The sequence below is a fragment of the Chelonoidis abingdonii genome, chromosome 2 (assembly GCF_003597395.2).
Source record: "Chelonoidis abingdonii isolate Lonesome George chromosome 2, CheloAbing_2.0, whole genome shotgun sequence".
NCBI lineage: Eukaryota > Metazoa > Chordata > Testudines > Testudinidae > Chelonoidis > Chelonoidis abingdonii.
The window spans coordinates 235,603,472-235,621,627 of record NC_133770.1 but is presented as its reverse complement, the minus strand read 5'-3'; the positions used below and the strand labels follow the sequence as shown (position 1 = coordinate 235,621,627).

General features: G+C 40.0%; 2 protein-coding genes across 2 annotated transcripts in view; one reads left to right on the top strand and one right to left on the bottom strand.

The window, feature by feature from the left end:
- ASPH (aspartate beta-hydroxylase) overlaps positions 1–18,156 on the top strand; it is a 522,004-nt gene that overhangs the window by 338,913 nt on the left and 164,935 nt on the right. The gene's annotated exons all lie outside the window — the stretch shown is intronic.
- Positions 1–18,156, bottom strand: part of CLVS1 (clavesin 1) — a 141,313-nt gene that overhangs the window by 117,450 nt on the left and 5,707 nt on the right. Inside the window, exon 2 of the mRNA XM_032768997.2 lies at positions 8,232–8,856. Within this exon, the coding sequence (XP_032624888.1) occupies positions 8,232–8,620 (389 nt within the window). The 5' untranslated portion in view covers positions 8,621–8,856. The remainder of the gene's footprint in view (positions 1–8,231; positions 8,857–18,156) is intronic.

Below are 18,156 nucleotides of genomic sequence, written 5' to 3'. Positions count from 1 at the left end.
TCAACCTCTGCTGAGGCAACTGTACTCAGCATGATCGGAAAATAGATAGTTAAATGGTCTATTCCAGCAGGTAGGTATCTGGCTGTGTTGTATTATGACCCCGGCTACAAATGTGCCCTCTATGATTTTTCTGAAATTCATTTTGGGATGATGGAAAAGGCAATTCTCTCTTATTGTCACTATGCTCTCTGCGCTTATTAAAAATATCGACCTTGTGAGCACAGATAGAATTTAGTTGTAGACAGAGTTTCCAGTCCTCAACTTGCATTTTCCACTTTCCGCTCTTTGGTGCTTTGGAAACTCTTATTCTGATTAATGTGATTACTGCTCAACCTCCTTTTTACAGTGCCCACCCATATACACAGGTATGTTAATCCCTATATACTTATTAATCTTGAAAAGCAAGATGTCATATACCAAAGCTGTCACCTATCAACATTCAGGATTGGTTTTTGATAACATTGACTTATTGGAATTACTTTTTTCTCATTCTTTCCCCTCTTGCTCCTCCTCTGTCTCTCTTACTTATTGGATTTTTAGAGGCCATTTGGTAAATTATAAGTCACCTCATTCTCCTCCAAACTACTCACACCCTGTATATCCAGTAATGTTTTCAGAATCACCTTGTTCATCCCAGAAAGACCCTTTGCAAAATACTGTCATGTTACAACTTTCTAACATCAGCAGTTTTGAAATATTACTTAGTCAGTCTTACAAATTACTGGAAGTTGAGGAAATTCAGTACTTCACAGGATTGTTGTAGAAGAAGTGACTCTTATTTTGTAAAATATAATTGATATTGAGGCTCCAAGTTCAAAGGAAAGCACAATAAATAAGTGATGGCCTTAGGATACATTTTGCCTATATTAAGAAATAGATTAAAATTTTATAATTTCAATCATATTTAAAGAATCTGTCTCTGTCTCTCTCTCTCCACTCATTTATAAAACTTCTAATGTGTAAATTTTATTAGCTATCTAACTGGAGAACTCTTCCCCACCCTCCCACCCCCCATGCAAGCTATTCCTCAAATAACAAGTGAAGATGTTTTAACTATTTTAATTAGGTTGATAAATTAAAAGATGATCCGAATATCTAGTATTTGCAAAACTTGATATGCACAAAGTTCTAACCAAAAAAAAAAAAGGAATATTCTGACTGAACACATCTTAAACTGCTGCTTATAGGAGCTGAAGGAGCTACCATATACAATAAAAAATACACAGCTTCTGATTATTCCCAAGATTATTTCCAAACATCCAAAGAGACAAAGAATCCAGATAAAATAAGTACTGGTGTGATCTCAGTTATATTCTATTGATATAGGGGGCTTTGGCAACACGCCTCTGGAAGAATCTGGTCTTAAAACTGGCTTTTCCAGACCTGGTAGGATTATGGTCATTTTCCAGTAATGTAAAACCAGCACTCCCCCCACCTTCTTGTTTAAAATCACCCTTATTCATTCTCTCTCTCACACACACAGACACTCATTCACACACACAGAGAGTTTTGGTCTATAGGGGCCATTTGCAGTTGATGTAAATGAAAACACTTGGGCTAAAACTGTGGAATGCAGCAAATCCCAGCATGGGTGTGTACATGTCCATTTAATCTCTTTTCTTCTTGCGTAACTCCTGGGTTTTGTTTGGCTTCTTTTTTCACAAAGGGGCACATGACACAGAAGTCACCTTTCCTCTAATTTCCATATCCCTCTTTTCAGTTCTCATGTAGTTAGCTTCTTTGGCTCCTCTTACCCCACGAGGACAGCCCTATCACCCACCTGCCTCATCTCCCTGGGCCTTCCCTCACAAATCTCAGTCTCAGTCCCAGAATCACCCCTTCCTGCCAGTACCTTTCCTCTCACTCTTCACATGTTTGACTTCCAACCCATCTGGTGCTTTCCCCCTCAGTCAATCCTATTTCACTTTTCAACATTAGCCTCTTTGTCCTTTTCCCCAGCAGCAACCTTTCCTCCTCTTTCCTGGGTTTCTGAGTCCAGGACTCACAGGTCATCTCACCTTTCTCATTCCCTCGATAGTCCTGCCCCAAACTGGTACCCTCCTTGCACGATCTTCTAGGGACCTGTCTTTCTTATTTTGATAGGAAGTGAGTTCACTTGTCTCCTATGGTTGAATTAAACAATTTTGGGACCGAGCTATCTCATGTCCTCTGTGTCTGATCCATCATTCTTTTTCCACACGTCACTGCCTGAAATTATTATTCTGCTTAAATCTCTCTCTCCTTTTCCACCCCATGAAATGTCATCATTTTAAACTAATTAATTCATTTGATTATCTATAACCAGGTTCTTGGTCACTGTACCATCTAAACAGGTTTTGCTATGTTGTATGTCACTTCCTAACCAAAGACAAAGACTCTCTTAGTAAAAATCATTTTGATACTATGGTTGGTTGTATCTTAGCAATAATTTTTCATATTAAACAACTATGAGTCTGAGTTATTGCTGTAGTTTGGCAGCAATTATAAGTCAATCTCAGCAAGCATTTATTCCTTGGTATTCTGTTAAACAACTGAGGCTATCCTCCAAATATATTACAGTAATCAGCATCTAAAATATATTCAGTCATACTAAGAGGATCTAGTGATGATAATATCCTCATAATTACATCATCATGAATATTCTCACCATGTACATAACTTACTTTATCGTAATCCTTTAAAACAAAATATAGCTGCTGTTCCACTGCTATGTTGGAGTAATTTTTGTCCTTTTGAAACTCTCCATACACTTTCACACAGAATGATAAGTGTCTGGCACTTAAGACTTTTGGGTTAATAGAAGAGAATTGATGAGCAGCAGCTGGTACGGAAATGCATTTTCCCCCTGACTCTTCAACAATATCTGTTGAAGTCACATGACATATTCTGTAATACAAACAGTCCAACTATAAAGAATGAAAAAACAAAACAAAAACAGAACAACCCTATTTCCATAACATTATAAGGGACTGATGCATCACTAATATTCCACTTATGCCCCAAAGGCTTTAAATGAGACTTACATGGTGCATAGTTCTTGTCCTGGCTCTCTACACTGGGAAGGATTTCATCCTGGATGCACGTTTTTGAAAGAAATATCTTGAATCAGAGGAGCAGTTGGGAGAGTTATAAAGTCTGATCCTGCATTATTCATGCACCCAAAACTCCCAGTGAAACCCATATAGCAGTCCTGAGTGCAAGTTAAATATATTAGCAGTAGCAATAGCAGTACCAAAGCCAGAGATGGCTGAATCAACTAGTAAAGGTCTTCTGAAATCCAACTGCAAGTAAGGGAAGACATTTTAAAAGGAAACTAGTTATTGTATTCGAATCTTTTAAACGTTTCTATTTCATATTGGATTCATTGGTGAAGCAGTGGGTTGGGCTACCTTGATTTTGATTAAATTACTAGTTTGGTTGATGAAGGAACTGTAATGATATGTATTCTTCTGTAAACATTTGACTTAATTCTGCAAAACATTCTAATTAAAAAATTATGCTATACAAAATCAATGCAGCACATATAAAATGGATTAAAAACTGGCTAACTGATAGATCTCAAAAAGTAATTGTAACTAGGGAATTGACATTCATTGGGGGGGAGGAGGAGGTCTCTAGTGGGGTCCCAAAATCATATGGTATTCAACATCTTTATCAATGATCTGGAAGAAAACATAAGATCGTTGCTGGTAGAGTTTGCAGATGACATAAAAATTGGTGAAGTGGTAAATAATGAAAAGGACCAGTCACTTCTTCAGAGCAGTCTATAGGGCAGGGGGACTTACTTTAGAAACACACATTTACAGTTATTGGATGGGAGACTATATTTTGGAAAGCAGTGTCTCAGAAGAGGATGTGAACTGAACATTAACTTGCAGTGTGATGTGGTGGCTAAGATAGCAAATGCAATTCTTGGATGTATAAGCAGGGGAATATCAAGTAGAATAAGGGAAGTCTTATTACCACATTATACAGCATTAGTGAGACCATTGCTGGAATATTGTGTCTAGATCTGGTGTCCACACTTTAAAAAAGACTTTGAGAAATTGGAAAGGGTAGTGAAAAAAGCTATAAAATTATTAAGTATCAGAGGGGTAGCCATGTTAGTCTGGATCTGTAAAAGCTTCAAAGAATTCTGTGGCACCCTATAGACTAACAGACGTTTTGGAGCATGAGCTTTCGTGGGTGAATACCCACTTCGTCATCTGACGAAGTGGGTATTCACCCACGAAAGCTCATGCTCCAAAACGTCTGTTAGTCTATAAGGTGCCACAGAATTCTTTGCTGCTTTTATAAAATTATTAGAGATCTGGAAAACCTGCTTTAGAGTGATAGACTAAAGAAGGTCAATCTATTTAGTTTATCAAACAGTAGGTTAAGAGATGACTTGATCATCGTATAAAAGTATCTATATGTGGAGAACATTTCTGACAGTAGAGGACTCTTTAATCTAGCAGACAAAACCATAAAAAGATCCAGTGTCTGGAAACCTTAGCTAGAGAAATTCAGACTAGAAATGCAATGCACATTTTAAACAGTAAGAGTAATTAACCACTGAAGCAACTTACCTAGGGACATGGCGGATTTTCCACCACTTGAAGTCTTTAAATTAAGATTGGATGTCTTTCTAAAAGATACATTCTGGCACAACCAGAAGTTATGGGCTTGATGCAGGAATCACTTGATAAAAATCTATGACCTGTTTAATGTAAGAGGTTAGGCTAGATGATTACAATGGTCTCTTCTAACCCTAAAGTCTATGAATCTAAAAGGTTTCCAAACTATTCCATTCACCCATACATGTGATCCACACACCCACTGCATTATAAGGAATATTAAAAAAGTAAATGTCACTTCAGAGAATGTCTCCTCTGGAACTGAGTTTATAAATTATAGCAAATTTTAGGTGGGGTTATACTGTCTAAATTATGATTTAGGGCTTTTCTACCTGGAGGGTTACCCTGGAATAGCTATTCCTTATTAACAATTCCTAACTCCATTCCAAATAAAAGCATCCACATGCTGAGTTAATCAGGAGTAGTTAATCTGATTTAAATTCACACTCTGCCTTATTCTGGATTCACTCACATTAAAGAGAAGGAAGATTTAACCCTCTGTGAATGGGAATGAAGAAAGATTCAGGAGGCCAAATCCTTCCATTTGTGTCAGTACTGAACCATTGGCCCAGTATAATGGCAGCAGGCACTGTGCAGGTATCGATGTTATCTTTCAGATGAGATGGAAAACCAAGTTGCTGACATCTTGTGGTCATATAAGATTCTCCTATGGCAATTTTCTCAACTATGTATTGTCTGACTCACTATCCTAGCCAAAATCTAATCTGGATAATAACATTCTTCTTCCTTGTTGCTTTAATTAGACATTGTGTTCACCACTTCCTGTCCCTAAATGTAATATACAGTCCACTGAATTCTGTTCCCAGAATGGTGGTATATAAAGTGAAGTGAACCCCTGTATTTATTTAGGGAATGAATCTTGCCCATATTGTAGAGCTCAGGTGCACTTGCAAGCTCTGCTGAGGTCAGGAAAGGAAAAGAATCCTCCCCCAGGCCATATAGTAACACTCAGCATCCACTATGCCCTGACCCCATTGTAGGGTTGATACAGGGATAGGACTCACCATAGACGATATTATCTGTAGAAGTTATCCCATGCTTTGTAATTCCAAACATTCCTTGCTCTTTGGAAAAGATGATGTATTTCCCCTATTATCAGAACAACCTATAGGTAGTCACAGAATCCCCTCCGCAAAAGGTAAGGCTTCTTTTTTCAGAATTAAATTATTTTTGAGTGTAGGGTTGCTTTGATCATTTTTAAACATATGATATATAGAGAAAGAGGAAGTGCACCACTCTCCGAATTTCAGCAAAGTCTAACTGAGATCTGGCGAGAATCAGTTTTCTTTCAAGATATCAGTGAGTGAGCTTGGCTGATGGTATCTCCAGCTTGCCCAGAGCAAGGGCTGATGGAGCAGGTGACTCTTATGAATCCTTTCTACTAAGGGCTCTCAGAAACCTAAGGCTAGCGCTGCATACTTAAATCCCTTAATTCAACCAATGCAGCCCAAATGTTCCTGGCCTCAAAAGCTGATATCTTGTATTCAGTCAAGATATACGTTCATTCATCTGTCTTTTCAGCTTTGCTCTGATGAGTCCCAGGGTAGCTGGTCTCTCTGAGTAGACTGGGCCTATCTCCCCTGTATCAAAGCACGTGAGCCCAATCCAATCAGCTAAAGGGGGCTAGAGGCTAGCCAGAGAGGGGAGAGAGGTACTGGAATATGGTGTGCCTAGGGGAAGGAAAGCCATGCTGGAGCAGAACTAACTTCTGTGGTGAATGCCTAGAGCAAGGGGCTAGGTGCTGAGGGAGGCAGACCTGGGTCTACTGCTCCAGGAAGGGAACTGAGCTGACTAGAATTAGGAAGCTGCCAGGAGCAGGGTGCTGGAGACCTGTGGGTCCCTGAAGCCTGAGACAAAAGAGTTAGTTAAAAACTATTTACTGTTCGTTTATTTGCTTGTGTTACGAGAATAAACCTGCTTGAAAGAGACTGAGCATGGCAGCACATATTTGGCCAATAGCTGTTTTGGAGAGTGGGTAGAAGGGTGTCTGTTTTCTGGCAAAAACTCAGCTTTACAAATATTGGCCAAAAATGTACACATTTCATGGAGGGTGAAATCCTAGTCCCATTTAAGTCAATGGGAGTTTTGACATTGACTTCACTTGGGCCAAGGTGTCACCCAAAGTGAACAAACTACTTTTGCACATGCAGAATAAGATAACTGAGTGTATTTATCCTGAATTTACACATGCAAAGGCAAATGACACATACATCTGAGTTTTCCGTACATGATAACATATGGGTTAAAAAACATGTCCAAGAATCCTTCAAAAATAAAACACAGGCACAGCTCTAGACTTGCCTACTAATTCCTGAGTTTGAAAGACATACTTTTACTCTTGAGATAACTGCACCCAAAAAACAAAAAAATCTGCATACAATATTTTAAAATTCTGCAAATTTTATGGTCAGTAAATAAGTGTGGAGGCTCCAGCCTGGCAGTGGGAAGCATAGGCCACTGGCTGAATGGAGGTAGGAAATCACCCTGCAGCCACCCCCCTCCACCACCTTAGTGACACGTACTTGGCTGCACCCAACCCTGACACAGTGCAAGGGTCAGGCCTGCCCCAAAGTGCCCCCCCTGCAGTGATTTCACGCTCTACCAGGTGCTCCAGGCACCCATGCTGCTGGGGAAAGCACATGACCGTTCTTGTGACTTGCCTTTGCTTCCTCAGCAAAAAGTCATTTTTCCACAGGGAAGCAAGAAAATCTGTGTGTGCCATGAATTCTGCATGGCAAAGTGGCACAGAATTTCCCCAAGAGTAACAAACCCCGAGTCTGACCAGCACTGAGTTTTGGGGTTAAAATCTTAATCCTGCTATAGATTACACTGCTTATGGGCCGTATCTTTATAATGAGCCATCCCAAATCCCTGGAATAGAACAGTGCAATCTTTGGGAAGTTCAAAATTTGAATCTGGGCTTTTGCAGCTTGAGCTACCCTGTACTGAAAATCTATAGTTGGCATTAAAATCCTGTATTTTATTAAGTTTCTCAACCTCATCATGCAGGCAGAAGAACTGCAGGGGAGCGACTTAAGAAGAGAAAGATACTGTGAGAAGAACATTCCAGATCTGCCCCTTTCATATATGTCTATACCACCTCAAAGAGGTAGAAAGAGCTGACTAAATAGTCACATTAAATTTTAATATAATTTTATTTTAGGGGCTGGAAGAGATCTTTGGTTGTAACATATTATAGCAGAAATAGGCTGAACTGAAAATACCCTTTGCCTGATTGTATCTCCCAAATATCTAACCTACCCACAGGCACCAAAGTGTGTAGAAATTAAGATGCCATTCTTGTCAATATATCATTCAGAGACTGTACCTCCTGCATGAAGCAATTGTCTGGCTTAAACCTGCAAACATTATGGAAAAATATGAGCTACCTGTTTGAAGTGATGTATAGTAAATCTTCTGTGGCAAGGTATGAGAAATAATAGACAATCACATTAGATGAAGGCTTCAGTGAAATGGACTCATGTTTAGAATACATGTTTATCAAAATGATCTCATTGCGTAAAATATGGTCATTAATTAACAGTGAACAGGTTTTGTGTGTGTATAATATATAAGTACACTATCTACATTTACCTACTCTGATCCCAGTTAGCTGCAAAAAGCAGAAGAATCTTCCTGCCGTAGTGATCACGTTTCTCCAGCACTCCAGGGAATCCATCAGTCAGAGCCCGTTTGATCCCAGGATCATCAGCCTTGAAGTTCTTGAACATATCCAGGTTTAACTGGCGGTACTGGAAGTACTGGGCCAGCAGTCTGAAGGCATCTGTTTGGTGAAACTTTCTGGCTCGGAGAAATCTCAAGATGAAGGCATCATCCGTACGTAAAAACCCAATGTCAGGCCTGGTGATGATCATGTCCCTGACTTGTTGGATATCCTGATGCAAAACATCTGGGTTTTCATTCAGTTCCAGACGGGCTTTCTCTATAGTCTCTGGACTAAGTCCAGTTTGTAAATGGGTCATCTCTGCAAAAATCTCTTTTCCAGATCTTTAACTTCAGATTATTTAGCAGGAGAAATGCTGATCACATTCAACTAATGGTCTGCTGTAAGTATGATCCATTCAAAAGCTTTTTGCTGCCCAGCTGTTTGAAAAATATTGTTTTAGGGCCTTTTTCATATCCTTGCAAGGAGGTATAACTTTCAGTTCGTATGTACTGTAATCCATCCAAAAACAAATGTAGCTTATTCCATCACTCACTAAAAAACAAATATATATAAAAAACATGGATTAAGTATGTACTGAAGACTTAAATGAATGCACTTCTGAGTTTGTATACAATAATCACTACACTGCTTCTGTATTTTAAGTATTCGAAGGTTGGCAACCAAATAGTCTTTGAGTTTTGCAGTTACCATAATGCTATCATTGATATCTTGAATGCATAATATATAAGTATCCCAAAAAGACAATCTGATGAATTTATCATTATATTGAGCATATAGCAATGGCAATGTTATACTGGTTTAGTATAATAATAAATAATAACATAGAAAGGCCAGCACTTCATGATTATGCTCTATTACTGTTATGCTTTTTCTGTGATACAAGTCCCTTCCAGGGCCAGCCTGGAGTGACAGCTGTAAAAATAATGGCAGCTCATAGTTTACTGGTCTGGTTTTTCACCCATGATGTAACAAAGTGTTCTCTTCTGATGAGCCATGCTAAAACAAAAAAGCAACATTTTCAGCCTTTTAAATAAGCAAATTTCCATTTTTCATGATGAATCTAGTATTTTTTAAAGGTCGGTTTATTGTGAATAGTATCATTTCATACATTTCCCTTTACTTCCCTTTATCCATTTATTCCCTGTGTTTATAACTTTTCCCTAGACTGGTGCAGAAAACCATGATAAAATTGTGAACACCGTGGCAGTCAGGGTAATTTGATACATGGAGACCGCTCCCAGAAAACATTTTCCATTGAGGGTTTTCATTTTTTAAAAAGTTTTCTTGTTTTTTCCAGTGGTACCATTGTGTCTGAGCCAATGATCTACAGGCTTTGTCTTCACTGCCATAAAAGGTGTGTTTTCAAAAGGTGTGACAACTAAGGTGAGTTCGCTCTTGCTGTAAAATCCTACTGGAGACAAGGCACTGTAGTTTTATAGAGGTAAACTAGGCGAGGTCAGCCGCAGGTGGGGAGAATATAGTGTTGATCTCCCCTGGCTTCCTCACAGTAAAAATTACAGGAGCCTTGTCTCCAGTAGGATTTTACAGCTGGATAGCTCAGGTGTGTAAATTATGCCACTACAACAATCCACCTTTTCTTGCAGTGAAGACATCGCCAGCATCTCTTTAATTGCTAGGTGCAGAATAACATCACTAGCAAAGCTTAATGCTCAACAGACTCCCAACCCACTGCTATTCCTCCAGCAATGTTCTTCCTGGTGAGTGCGCGCACGCGCGCGCACACACACACACACATCCTCTTCTCACCTCACAGTCCCTTGTCACCTTGTCTTTCCTTTTTAATGATCTTTTAAGTAATGCTGCTTATCTTCTTAAAAGAAAACAGTTTCTAGTTTGCTTAGCCCAGCAGTCTAGAAGTTCAAAACACAAAGTCTCTCAATGAATAAACTGTGACATGTGTTTGATAATTCTAGCATTGCAATCTTGATGTTAAGATGATAATTTTATTGTAAGCTCATACTTTCAGTATCTTGTAATTTTTCTGGAAAAACTTTACATTTTGTGTTTAAATTTTTCATACTTGTTCTTAGCTATGCTTATAAAAATAAAAGTCCTGGGCTGCTATAAGCATAACAAAAAATGCCACAGAATCTTCTTAGGAGTTTTACTGGTGTAAATCAGGAGATACCTCCACTGAAGTCAATGGAGCTACACTTTTGTGAAGTAAGATCAGAATCAGGCCCAGTTTTTCAGTCTTTACAGAAAAAAAAGTTCAGATTTCTCTTCTGAGATGCCTCAAAAGAAGCTTGGTTTTAAAATATAGACATTACATACCCCTCAGTGAGGTGGGTACTTTATTAGGTTTGAAGAAGGTTGTTTGAAAAATGATGGAGTTTTAGGGTATGTCTACACTGCAATTAAAACCCATATCTGGCCTTTGCCTGCTGACTCCAGCTCATGGAACTCGAGCTAAGGGACTGTTTAATTGTGTGTAGATGCTCAGGCTGGATCCCGGACGTGCTCTAGGACCCTGAATGATGTGAGAGTCCCAGAGCTCAGGCTGCAGCCTGAGCCAGAATGTCTACACCACAATTAAACAGCCCCTTAGCCCAAGCCTCACAACCCGAGTCAGCTGGTCCGTTCCAGCCAGGGGTGTCTAACTTTATTGTAGACATACCCATAGACAGTGACATTGGTGTAATTTGAGGTGACTCCATTGATGTCATTTGAGTTACACTGTTTTAACACTGACGCAGGCTGCACAAGAACAAGACCTTTGTTTTTTAATTAAAATTTCAAACGTAATGTGTCATTAGTTTTCTTGCATTTAATAAGTTTTTTTAATTATAATTGATGGCATTGTACTTATTTAAAACTAACACCCCCCCCCCAGCATGGAAGTGTCATCTAAGAAGTGGTATATCAGTTTCCAATCTGTTTTAACAGTGGCTCAAAAGCCAAAGAAACACATGGGACCAGAATTTTTGCTGCTGTAAGGTCTGCTCAGCAAAGGAAGGGTGCAGTCAAGGAGCAAATTAAAGCTCCCTAATTCTCAATCTGCAGCAGCTCTGACACTACCCCTGGTGTAAGTTACAGCAGCCTAGGAGCTACTCTCATTTCTATCAGTTGGATATAGACTCATAGACTCATAGACTCATAGGTCAGAAGGGACCAATATGATCATCTAGTCTGACCTCCTGCACAAGGCAGGCCACAAAACCCTACCCATACACATTTATAACAACCCCGAACCCATGACTGAGTTATTGAAATCCTCAAAATTGAGATTTGAAGACCTCAAGCTGCAGGGAATCCACCAGCAAGCGACCCATGCCCCACGCTGCAGAGGAAGGCGAAAAACCTCCAGGGCCCCTGCCAATCCGCCCTGGAGGAAAATTCCTTCCCGACCCCAAATATGGCGATCAGCTAAACCCTGAGCATGTGGGCAAGACTCACCAGCCAGCACCCAAGAAAGAATTCTCTGCAGTAACTCAGTTCCCATCCCATCCAACATCCCCTCACAGACCATTGAGCAGACTTATCTGCTGATAATCCAAGATCAATTGCCCAAATTAAACTATCCCATCATAACATCCCCTCCATATACTTATCAAGCTTAGTCTTAAAGCCAGATAAGTCTTTTGCCCCCACTACTTCCCTCGGAAGGCTGTTCCAGAACTTCACTCCCCTAATGGTTAGAAACCTTCGTCGAATTTCAAGTCTAAACTTCCTAATATCCAGTTTGTACCCATTCGTCCTCGTGCCTACATTAGTACTAAACTTAAATAATTCCTCTCCCTCCCTAACGTTAATCCCCCTGATATATTTATATGGTTCTAAGGGATCACACACCGGCTGAGAATTTGTGGAATAGAACTGCACTCTGCCCTGCTCCTTTCCTGCCCTCTGCCCCTTTCACCATGTCTGCACTGTTAGGGTTTGGGCACATTCTTGCCTGAGCTGAGGCAGCCAGATTCTGCCCTTCAGCAGTGCACAGGGAAAAGAAATGGGGGAAAGAATCTCTCATTATATTTCTTTAGTTTTTAAACTCTCCTGTTCTTTCAGATTCTTAAAGTATGGGTGGGGGCTTTACTACTTACAGTCTGTTTTACATGATTTCTGTATAACAAGCATCATAAATGATCCTACTTCTTAATATGAGTATTATTTTATTACCTTATTTAGTTTGTGGAAGCACCCAAAATGTGTTAAACACATCCAGAGGGAGACATAGTCCCCATTTCACGAAGATGGTGGTTGCCAGTACGTGATTTAGAAATACCCACTGCGACTAAGACCATTTATTTTCAAATACATTTTACAGTTTGTTCCTGTGGAGACAAGCTTCTTACCCTATGGAACACTCTGATCAACGGGCTAAACAAAGTTTTCTCTGAAATACAGTATTGGTACTGCAAAATAATCCACAGCACATATAAACAAGTAGTAACGGTCAGAATTCCATTAGAAACCATGGGACTTGTTCCTCAGCTGTTTTAATTCACTGTGGCTCCATTGAGTTCAACAGAGCTATGCTGATTTACACCATCTGATGATTTGGCGGTATTTAGATTAGTAACACACATTAATGCCAGAGAGCTACCCAATTTAATTGTCCCTGTGATTTCTCACATGGTACTGATCACTTGAGTTCCTAAATATGTAACAGATGCACATTTCCTGTTATCATACCCACACATTGCCATTTTCCCCTTCTCCTCTTGGGTGGTCTACAATTCTTACTTGTGTAAAATGCTCCAGATTTAAAACTAACTTTGCATCTTTTATTCTTTCATGTAAGCGTGCTGACATTTTTTTCCCTCTGGAATGGTGTTGTTGTGTAACGGCAACACAGAGCCTTTGTTAGAAAAGAGCATTGCTGAGAACGTATTATGACTTCTTCCTCTGCTGGGGTCCTTTCACAGCTTTTTAAAATAAATCATTCCTCCAAAGGAACAAAGCCCAAACATATACCAGGAAAAATAACAATCGTTATTGTCATGGTATAATTCCCCACTCTGAACCTTAGCGTCCAAAAGATGGGGTACCAGCATGAATTCCCCTAAGCTTGATTACTAGCTTAGAACCTGTAGCGCAGCCACCAACCAGGAATTCCAGTGCCTGGTACACTCTGGTCCCCCCAAACCCTTGCCCGGGGAACCCCAAGACCCAGACCCTCTGGATCTTAACACAAGGAAAGTAAACCCTTTCCCCCACCGTTGCCTCTCCCAGGCTTCCCCTCCCTGGGTTACCTGGAATCACTGTGATTCAAAACTCCTTGAATCCTGTAAAGAGAGGAAAAATTCACCTTCTCCCCTCCTTCTCTTTCCCCCCTCTCAGACTCTCCCTGGAGAGAGAAAATAATCCTACACAGAAGAGAAAATAACTTTCTCTCCCCCTTTAACTCCTTTTCCCACCAAATCCTGGTGGATCCAGACCCGTCCCCTGGGGTCTCACCAGAATAAAAAAAAATCAGTGTTCTTAACAAGAAAAGCTTTAATTAAAGAGCAGAAAACAGTAAAAAATTATTTTGTAAATTTTTAGTACGGTAATTAAGGCACAGGGGTTTTTCAGCTATAGACACTGGAAATTACTCCTCCCAGCCTAATATACAAGTACAATTAACTCCTCCAGCCAATTACACAATTGAACTCCTCCAGCCAAATGCACAATTAAACTCCTTCCAGCCAAATGCCACACTTGCAATAAAAGAAAACAACATAAGGCCTAACTCACCTTATCTACCTAGTTACTCACTTTTCTGAACTTATAAGAGCCTGTATCTGAGAGACTGGAGAGAAACCTGGTTGCACGTCTGGTCACTCTCAGAACCCAGAGAGAACAACAACCAAAAACTAACAGCACACGCAAAAACTTCCCTCCCTCAAGATTTGAAAGTATCCTGTCCCCTGATTGGTCCTTTGGTCAGGTGACAGCCAGGCTTACTGAACTTTTTAACCCTTTACAGTCAAAAGAGATATAAAGTACTTCTGTTCTATTAACTCCTACTATCTGTTTATGACAATTATTCAAAACAAGAAATATTGAATGAGAAGTAATTATTCATCACATGCGCCATTTTTTATTTTCAGTGTATTAAGTTCAGTTCCCAAAAAGATTCAGAGAAGGGGCCGGATGCTTGTGATACTGAAAATATGCTGGTTTCTCCAGTAAATGGCCTGTGGTTTTGCCTGGCATGAGGGATCTGTGTTTATTTTATATTAGTAATAATAATAATACTATTGGTTCACAGCACCTTATTCTGTAATATTCAGTGTGACCTTTCTGGATTTCCCCAAAGACAGGCTACCCCCATCCAATACCCCGGACACCTACCTCTATGCTGTTGTCTCAGCATGAAGTGTCTAGCAGAAAGAACTATCTCTAGGAGAAGGAAAACTCTGATTTCGAATAGGGACAGACAGTGATCACTTAGCCTCTTCAGGCAAGTCTATCAAGGAGAAGGAAACTCTGCTTTCAAATCTGAGCAGTCCAAGCTCATTAGCCTTGGAAGATAAGCGGACAAGGGTGGAACCATTGATGTTTGTTCCCAGCAGGCTACGACATGGTGTTCCATGAGTGAGATAGGGTGGGTTAGCCTAATAAGCCACTATATTATAAAAATATTTATTAGAGAAACTGTTCAGCAAGCCAGACTGACTTATGTGGATTTTGACCAAGGGTCATCAAGCCTAGCAAATGGAAATAGTAATGGATTTTTGGATAACAGTTGGAATGTTAGAACTCTATTTTTCCCAGGCCTAAATGAGCTAAAAGCAGAGGAGTTACAGAAGTTACAAGTTTCCCTTGCTGCCATACAAGAGACACATTGGTTGGGTACAGGAGAGTTGACAGTTAAGAACTATACTTTCCTTTATTCTGAACATTTAAGTGTCCAAGTGAAGCATAGCCTTGGGCTTGCTATAACAGTGGACAAGAGAACAGTTACTTCAATGAACAGCTGGAAACTGATGTCTGAGCAGATTGACACTACTTCCTACAATGAACTATGCACCAACAGAAGTATCAAAAGAGGAAGAGAAGCGTGGATTGTATCAACCGTTGGATACCACTGTAGATGAGATTCCTGATTGTTATAAGATCCTGATAATGGGAGATATGAATGCAAAGCTTAGTTATGGATATGGTTAGCAAATGAACAGTGTTGGCTCACATGGCATTGGGATGAGAAACCATATGAAGAAAGGTTAATGCTGTGAGATGCACAATCTGGTTATTTGTGGTACTTGGTTGCAAAAGGTTACATGGAATTCATCAGATGGTCAAACCAGAAACTAGAATGGCCACATTATTATCAGTAAAAGGAATAGATGGTCACGTTAGGATGTTAGTCTATAGACGCACCAAGTGTAGCTGTGATTAACTTAATCCTTCCAATTAGTAGTTCAAGTCCAAGAAAAAGATAGGTGCAACTGGAGCCAAATTTAACCTTGATAAATTAAAGGATAGCAGGGAGGCATACAAGGTGACACTTGGACGGCCTTTCCGGTCATTAATTTGCTATGAGGAAGAAATCTCACTACAAAATGGTTAGAAAATAATCAAGGGAGTGATACAAAACACTGCAAAGGAAGTTATTAGAAGACATAAGAAAACAAAGAAAAGCTGGACAAGCAACAAAACAAGAATATTACAGGAAAAGTGTAAATAAGCCAAGACTGTTGGGAAAGTAGAAGTAAAAGTATTGGGGAAAGTGATGAAGAAAGCACAAAGACTGGGCAAGGAACTATCTGGAAAGAGGCTCAACAACTACAGGAGGCATCAAGAAAACAAGACATGAAAATGCCATACACAAAGGTTAAGTTGTATTGAAACACAGTCAGGTCAATGATGTGAGCTGTAAGAAAGACAACTGGTGAACTGACAATAAATGCCAAAGAAGGTTGGTGAAGATGCTGCTGAAGATAAACAGCTGTCAGGATGCCAAAGAAAATATTACAAATACAACCAAGGTCAGTCCAACCTAGAGGCCAACCAGCCTTTATATGGTGGGACATCATCCACAGGAACATGATCAGGTTGCGCTTAGTGGAGGAACAAGTCATGGGCAGGAATGCATGATACTGTACTTCTGTCTGTAAAGATGCTTTGAGATGAGAAGAAGCAGCAGCACTTATATAGGTCTTTCTATCAGAAGATCTCAAAGTGCTTTACAAAGATGGGTAAGCACTGTTCATGTCATCTGATATGTGGGAAAACTGAAGCACAAAGTTTAAGTGACTTTCCCAAAGTCACATAGCAAGTCAACGGCAGAGCCAGAAGTTAGCTGCATTATTTTCTTTGGCATCCTATCAGCTGTTCGTCTCTACCATTGAAATCTTTTGGACTGCAGATTCCTTTGTTTGCCTTAAAATCATTCCACTCCCATCTTTTCATCTTCCAGACAATTCTTTTCTCTGCTGCCCTTCACACTACTACATCTGGCATTATAGCTTGGCATTATAGCTTGTGAATCATCATTGATAAACTAATGCTATACATCACCAAAAATCTGATGATTCCAGCTTTCCAATGATGTATAACATTTCTTTGGTCCTGTGGGTTCCCATCAAATTAGATATTAACATCACATCGTGTGTATTTTTAAGCACTGCTCTGATCATTCCGATTACCATCTTGCCTTGCAATTTTAAAGCAAATTCATCAAAAACTTAATAAATTAATAGAACCACTAACTTCAGTTCCAGCTGGATTTGTTACCCCTATCTACAGACCTCTGAGAGCTAGATCCAGTGCTGTAAGCCATCTGACAGCTTGCTGTCATGGCTTTTAGATGGTCTCAAGTATTAGGAAAAGCTCCTCAGCTGGTGTTAATAGGCATAGCTCCATTAGGATCTGGTCCTTCATTTCTAACTCCTGGAATCCATGAGGATATTGGCTGCTCAAAGCATTCTGGAAGGGAAGTGAGTAGGTAGAAATTGAAATAAGACGGTAGTCGAGAGTGACTCGACTTTCACCCTGTGGGTGTCATCTCATTAAATTGCGTTTTAAAATATGTTGATATTAACTCTGTAAAAGAACTTGGGGTTAGATCCTAATGGTATAGATACTGGAATAGGGATGCAGGGTGCTACAGCACCCCTGGCTTGAACTGGTTTCCATTATATACAAGGTTTACAGTCTGGTTCAATGACTGTCAGCATCCTCACTATAAAAATTGTTCCAGCCCCCTGTCAAACAGGGAATGAGAGATGAAGTTATAACTGAATCTCTATATAGTGCGTATATGGCCTCTGTTACACTAAATACCATGAGGTACTATGGTATTTATCCTCATATCATCCCTGTTGTGCAGCGAAGTACTATTATCCCCATTTTATAGAGGGGAAACTGAGGCACAGTGGGACAAGGTGATCTGCTCAAAGTCATACAGGAAGTGTTTGATGGATCAGGGAGCTGAGCACTAGTGTCCTGAGTTAGCACCCTAACCGTGCGTTTATCATTCCACTCCTTACATACTGACCAGGGTTATGCTGTACCTCGTGGGCTGAAATGTAGCTATGTGCATGTTTTTCCTATGCACTAGAGAGCTCCATGAGACAGTGTGTCCAGTGCTTCTTCCAGGGCTCTGCAGCTCCACATTGTCCACAGTGTAAGGCTGGGCCTAAATGGCACAATCTAGGCCTCAGCAATTTAATGTTTCTTTATGTTTCACTAATATTTGCGCCTCTGCTTTGATTCTTTCTCCCATCAAAATCCGAGAGGTTGTTAGAGTCCCATCTTACTAGTGCCATAGCAGTCATTTCCTGCGTCTCTATAGGAAGTGCTAGAATGGCTCAGTGGGGTTAAATGGAGAGAAATATCTTATTTCATTATCTTTCTAAGTCTGGTATTTACTTCATGGGGACG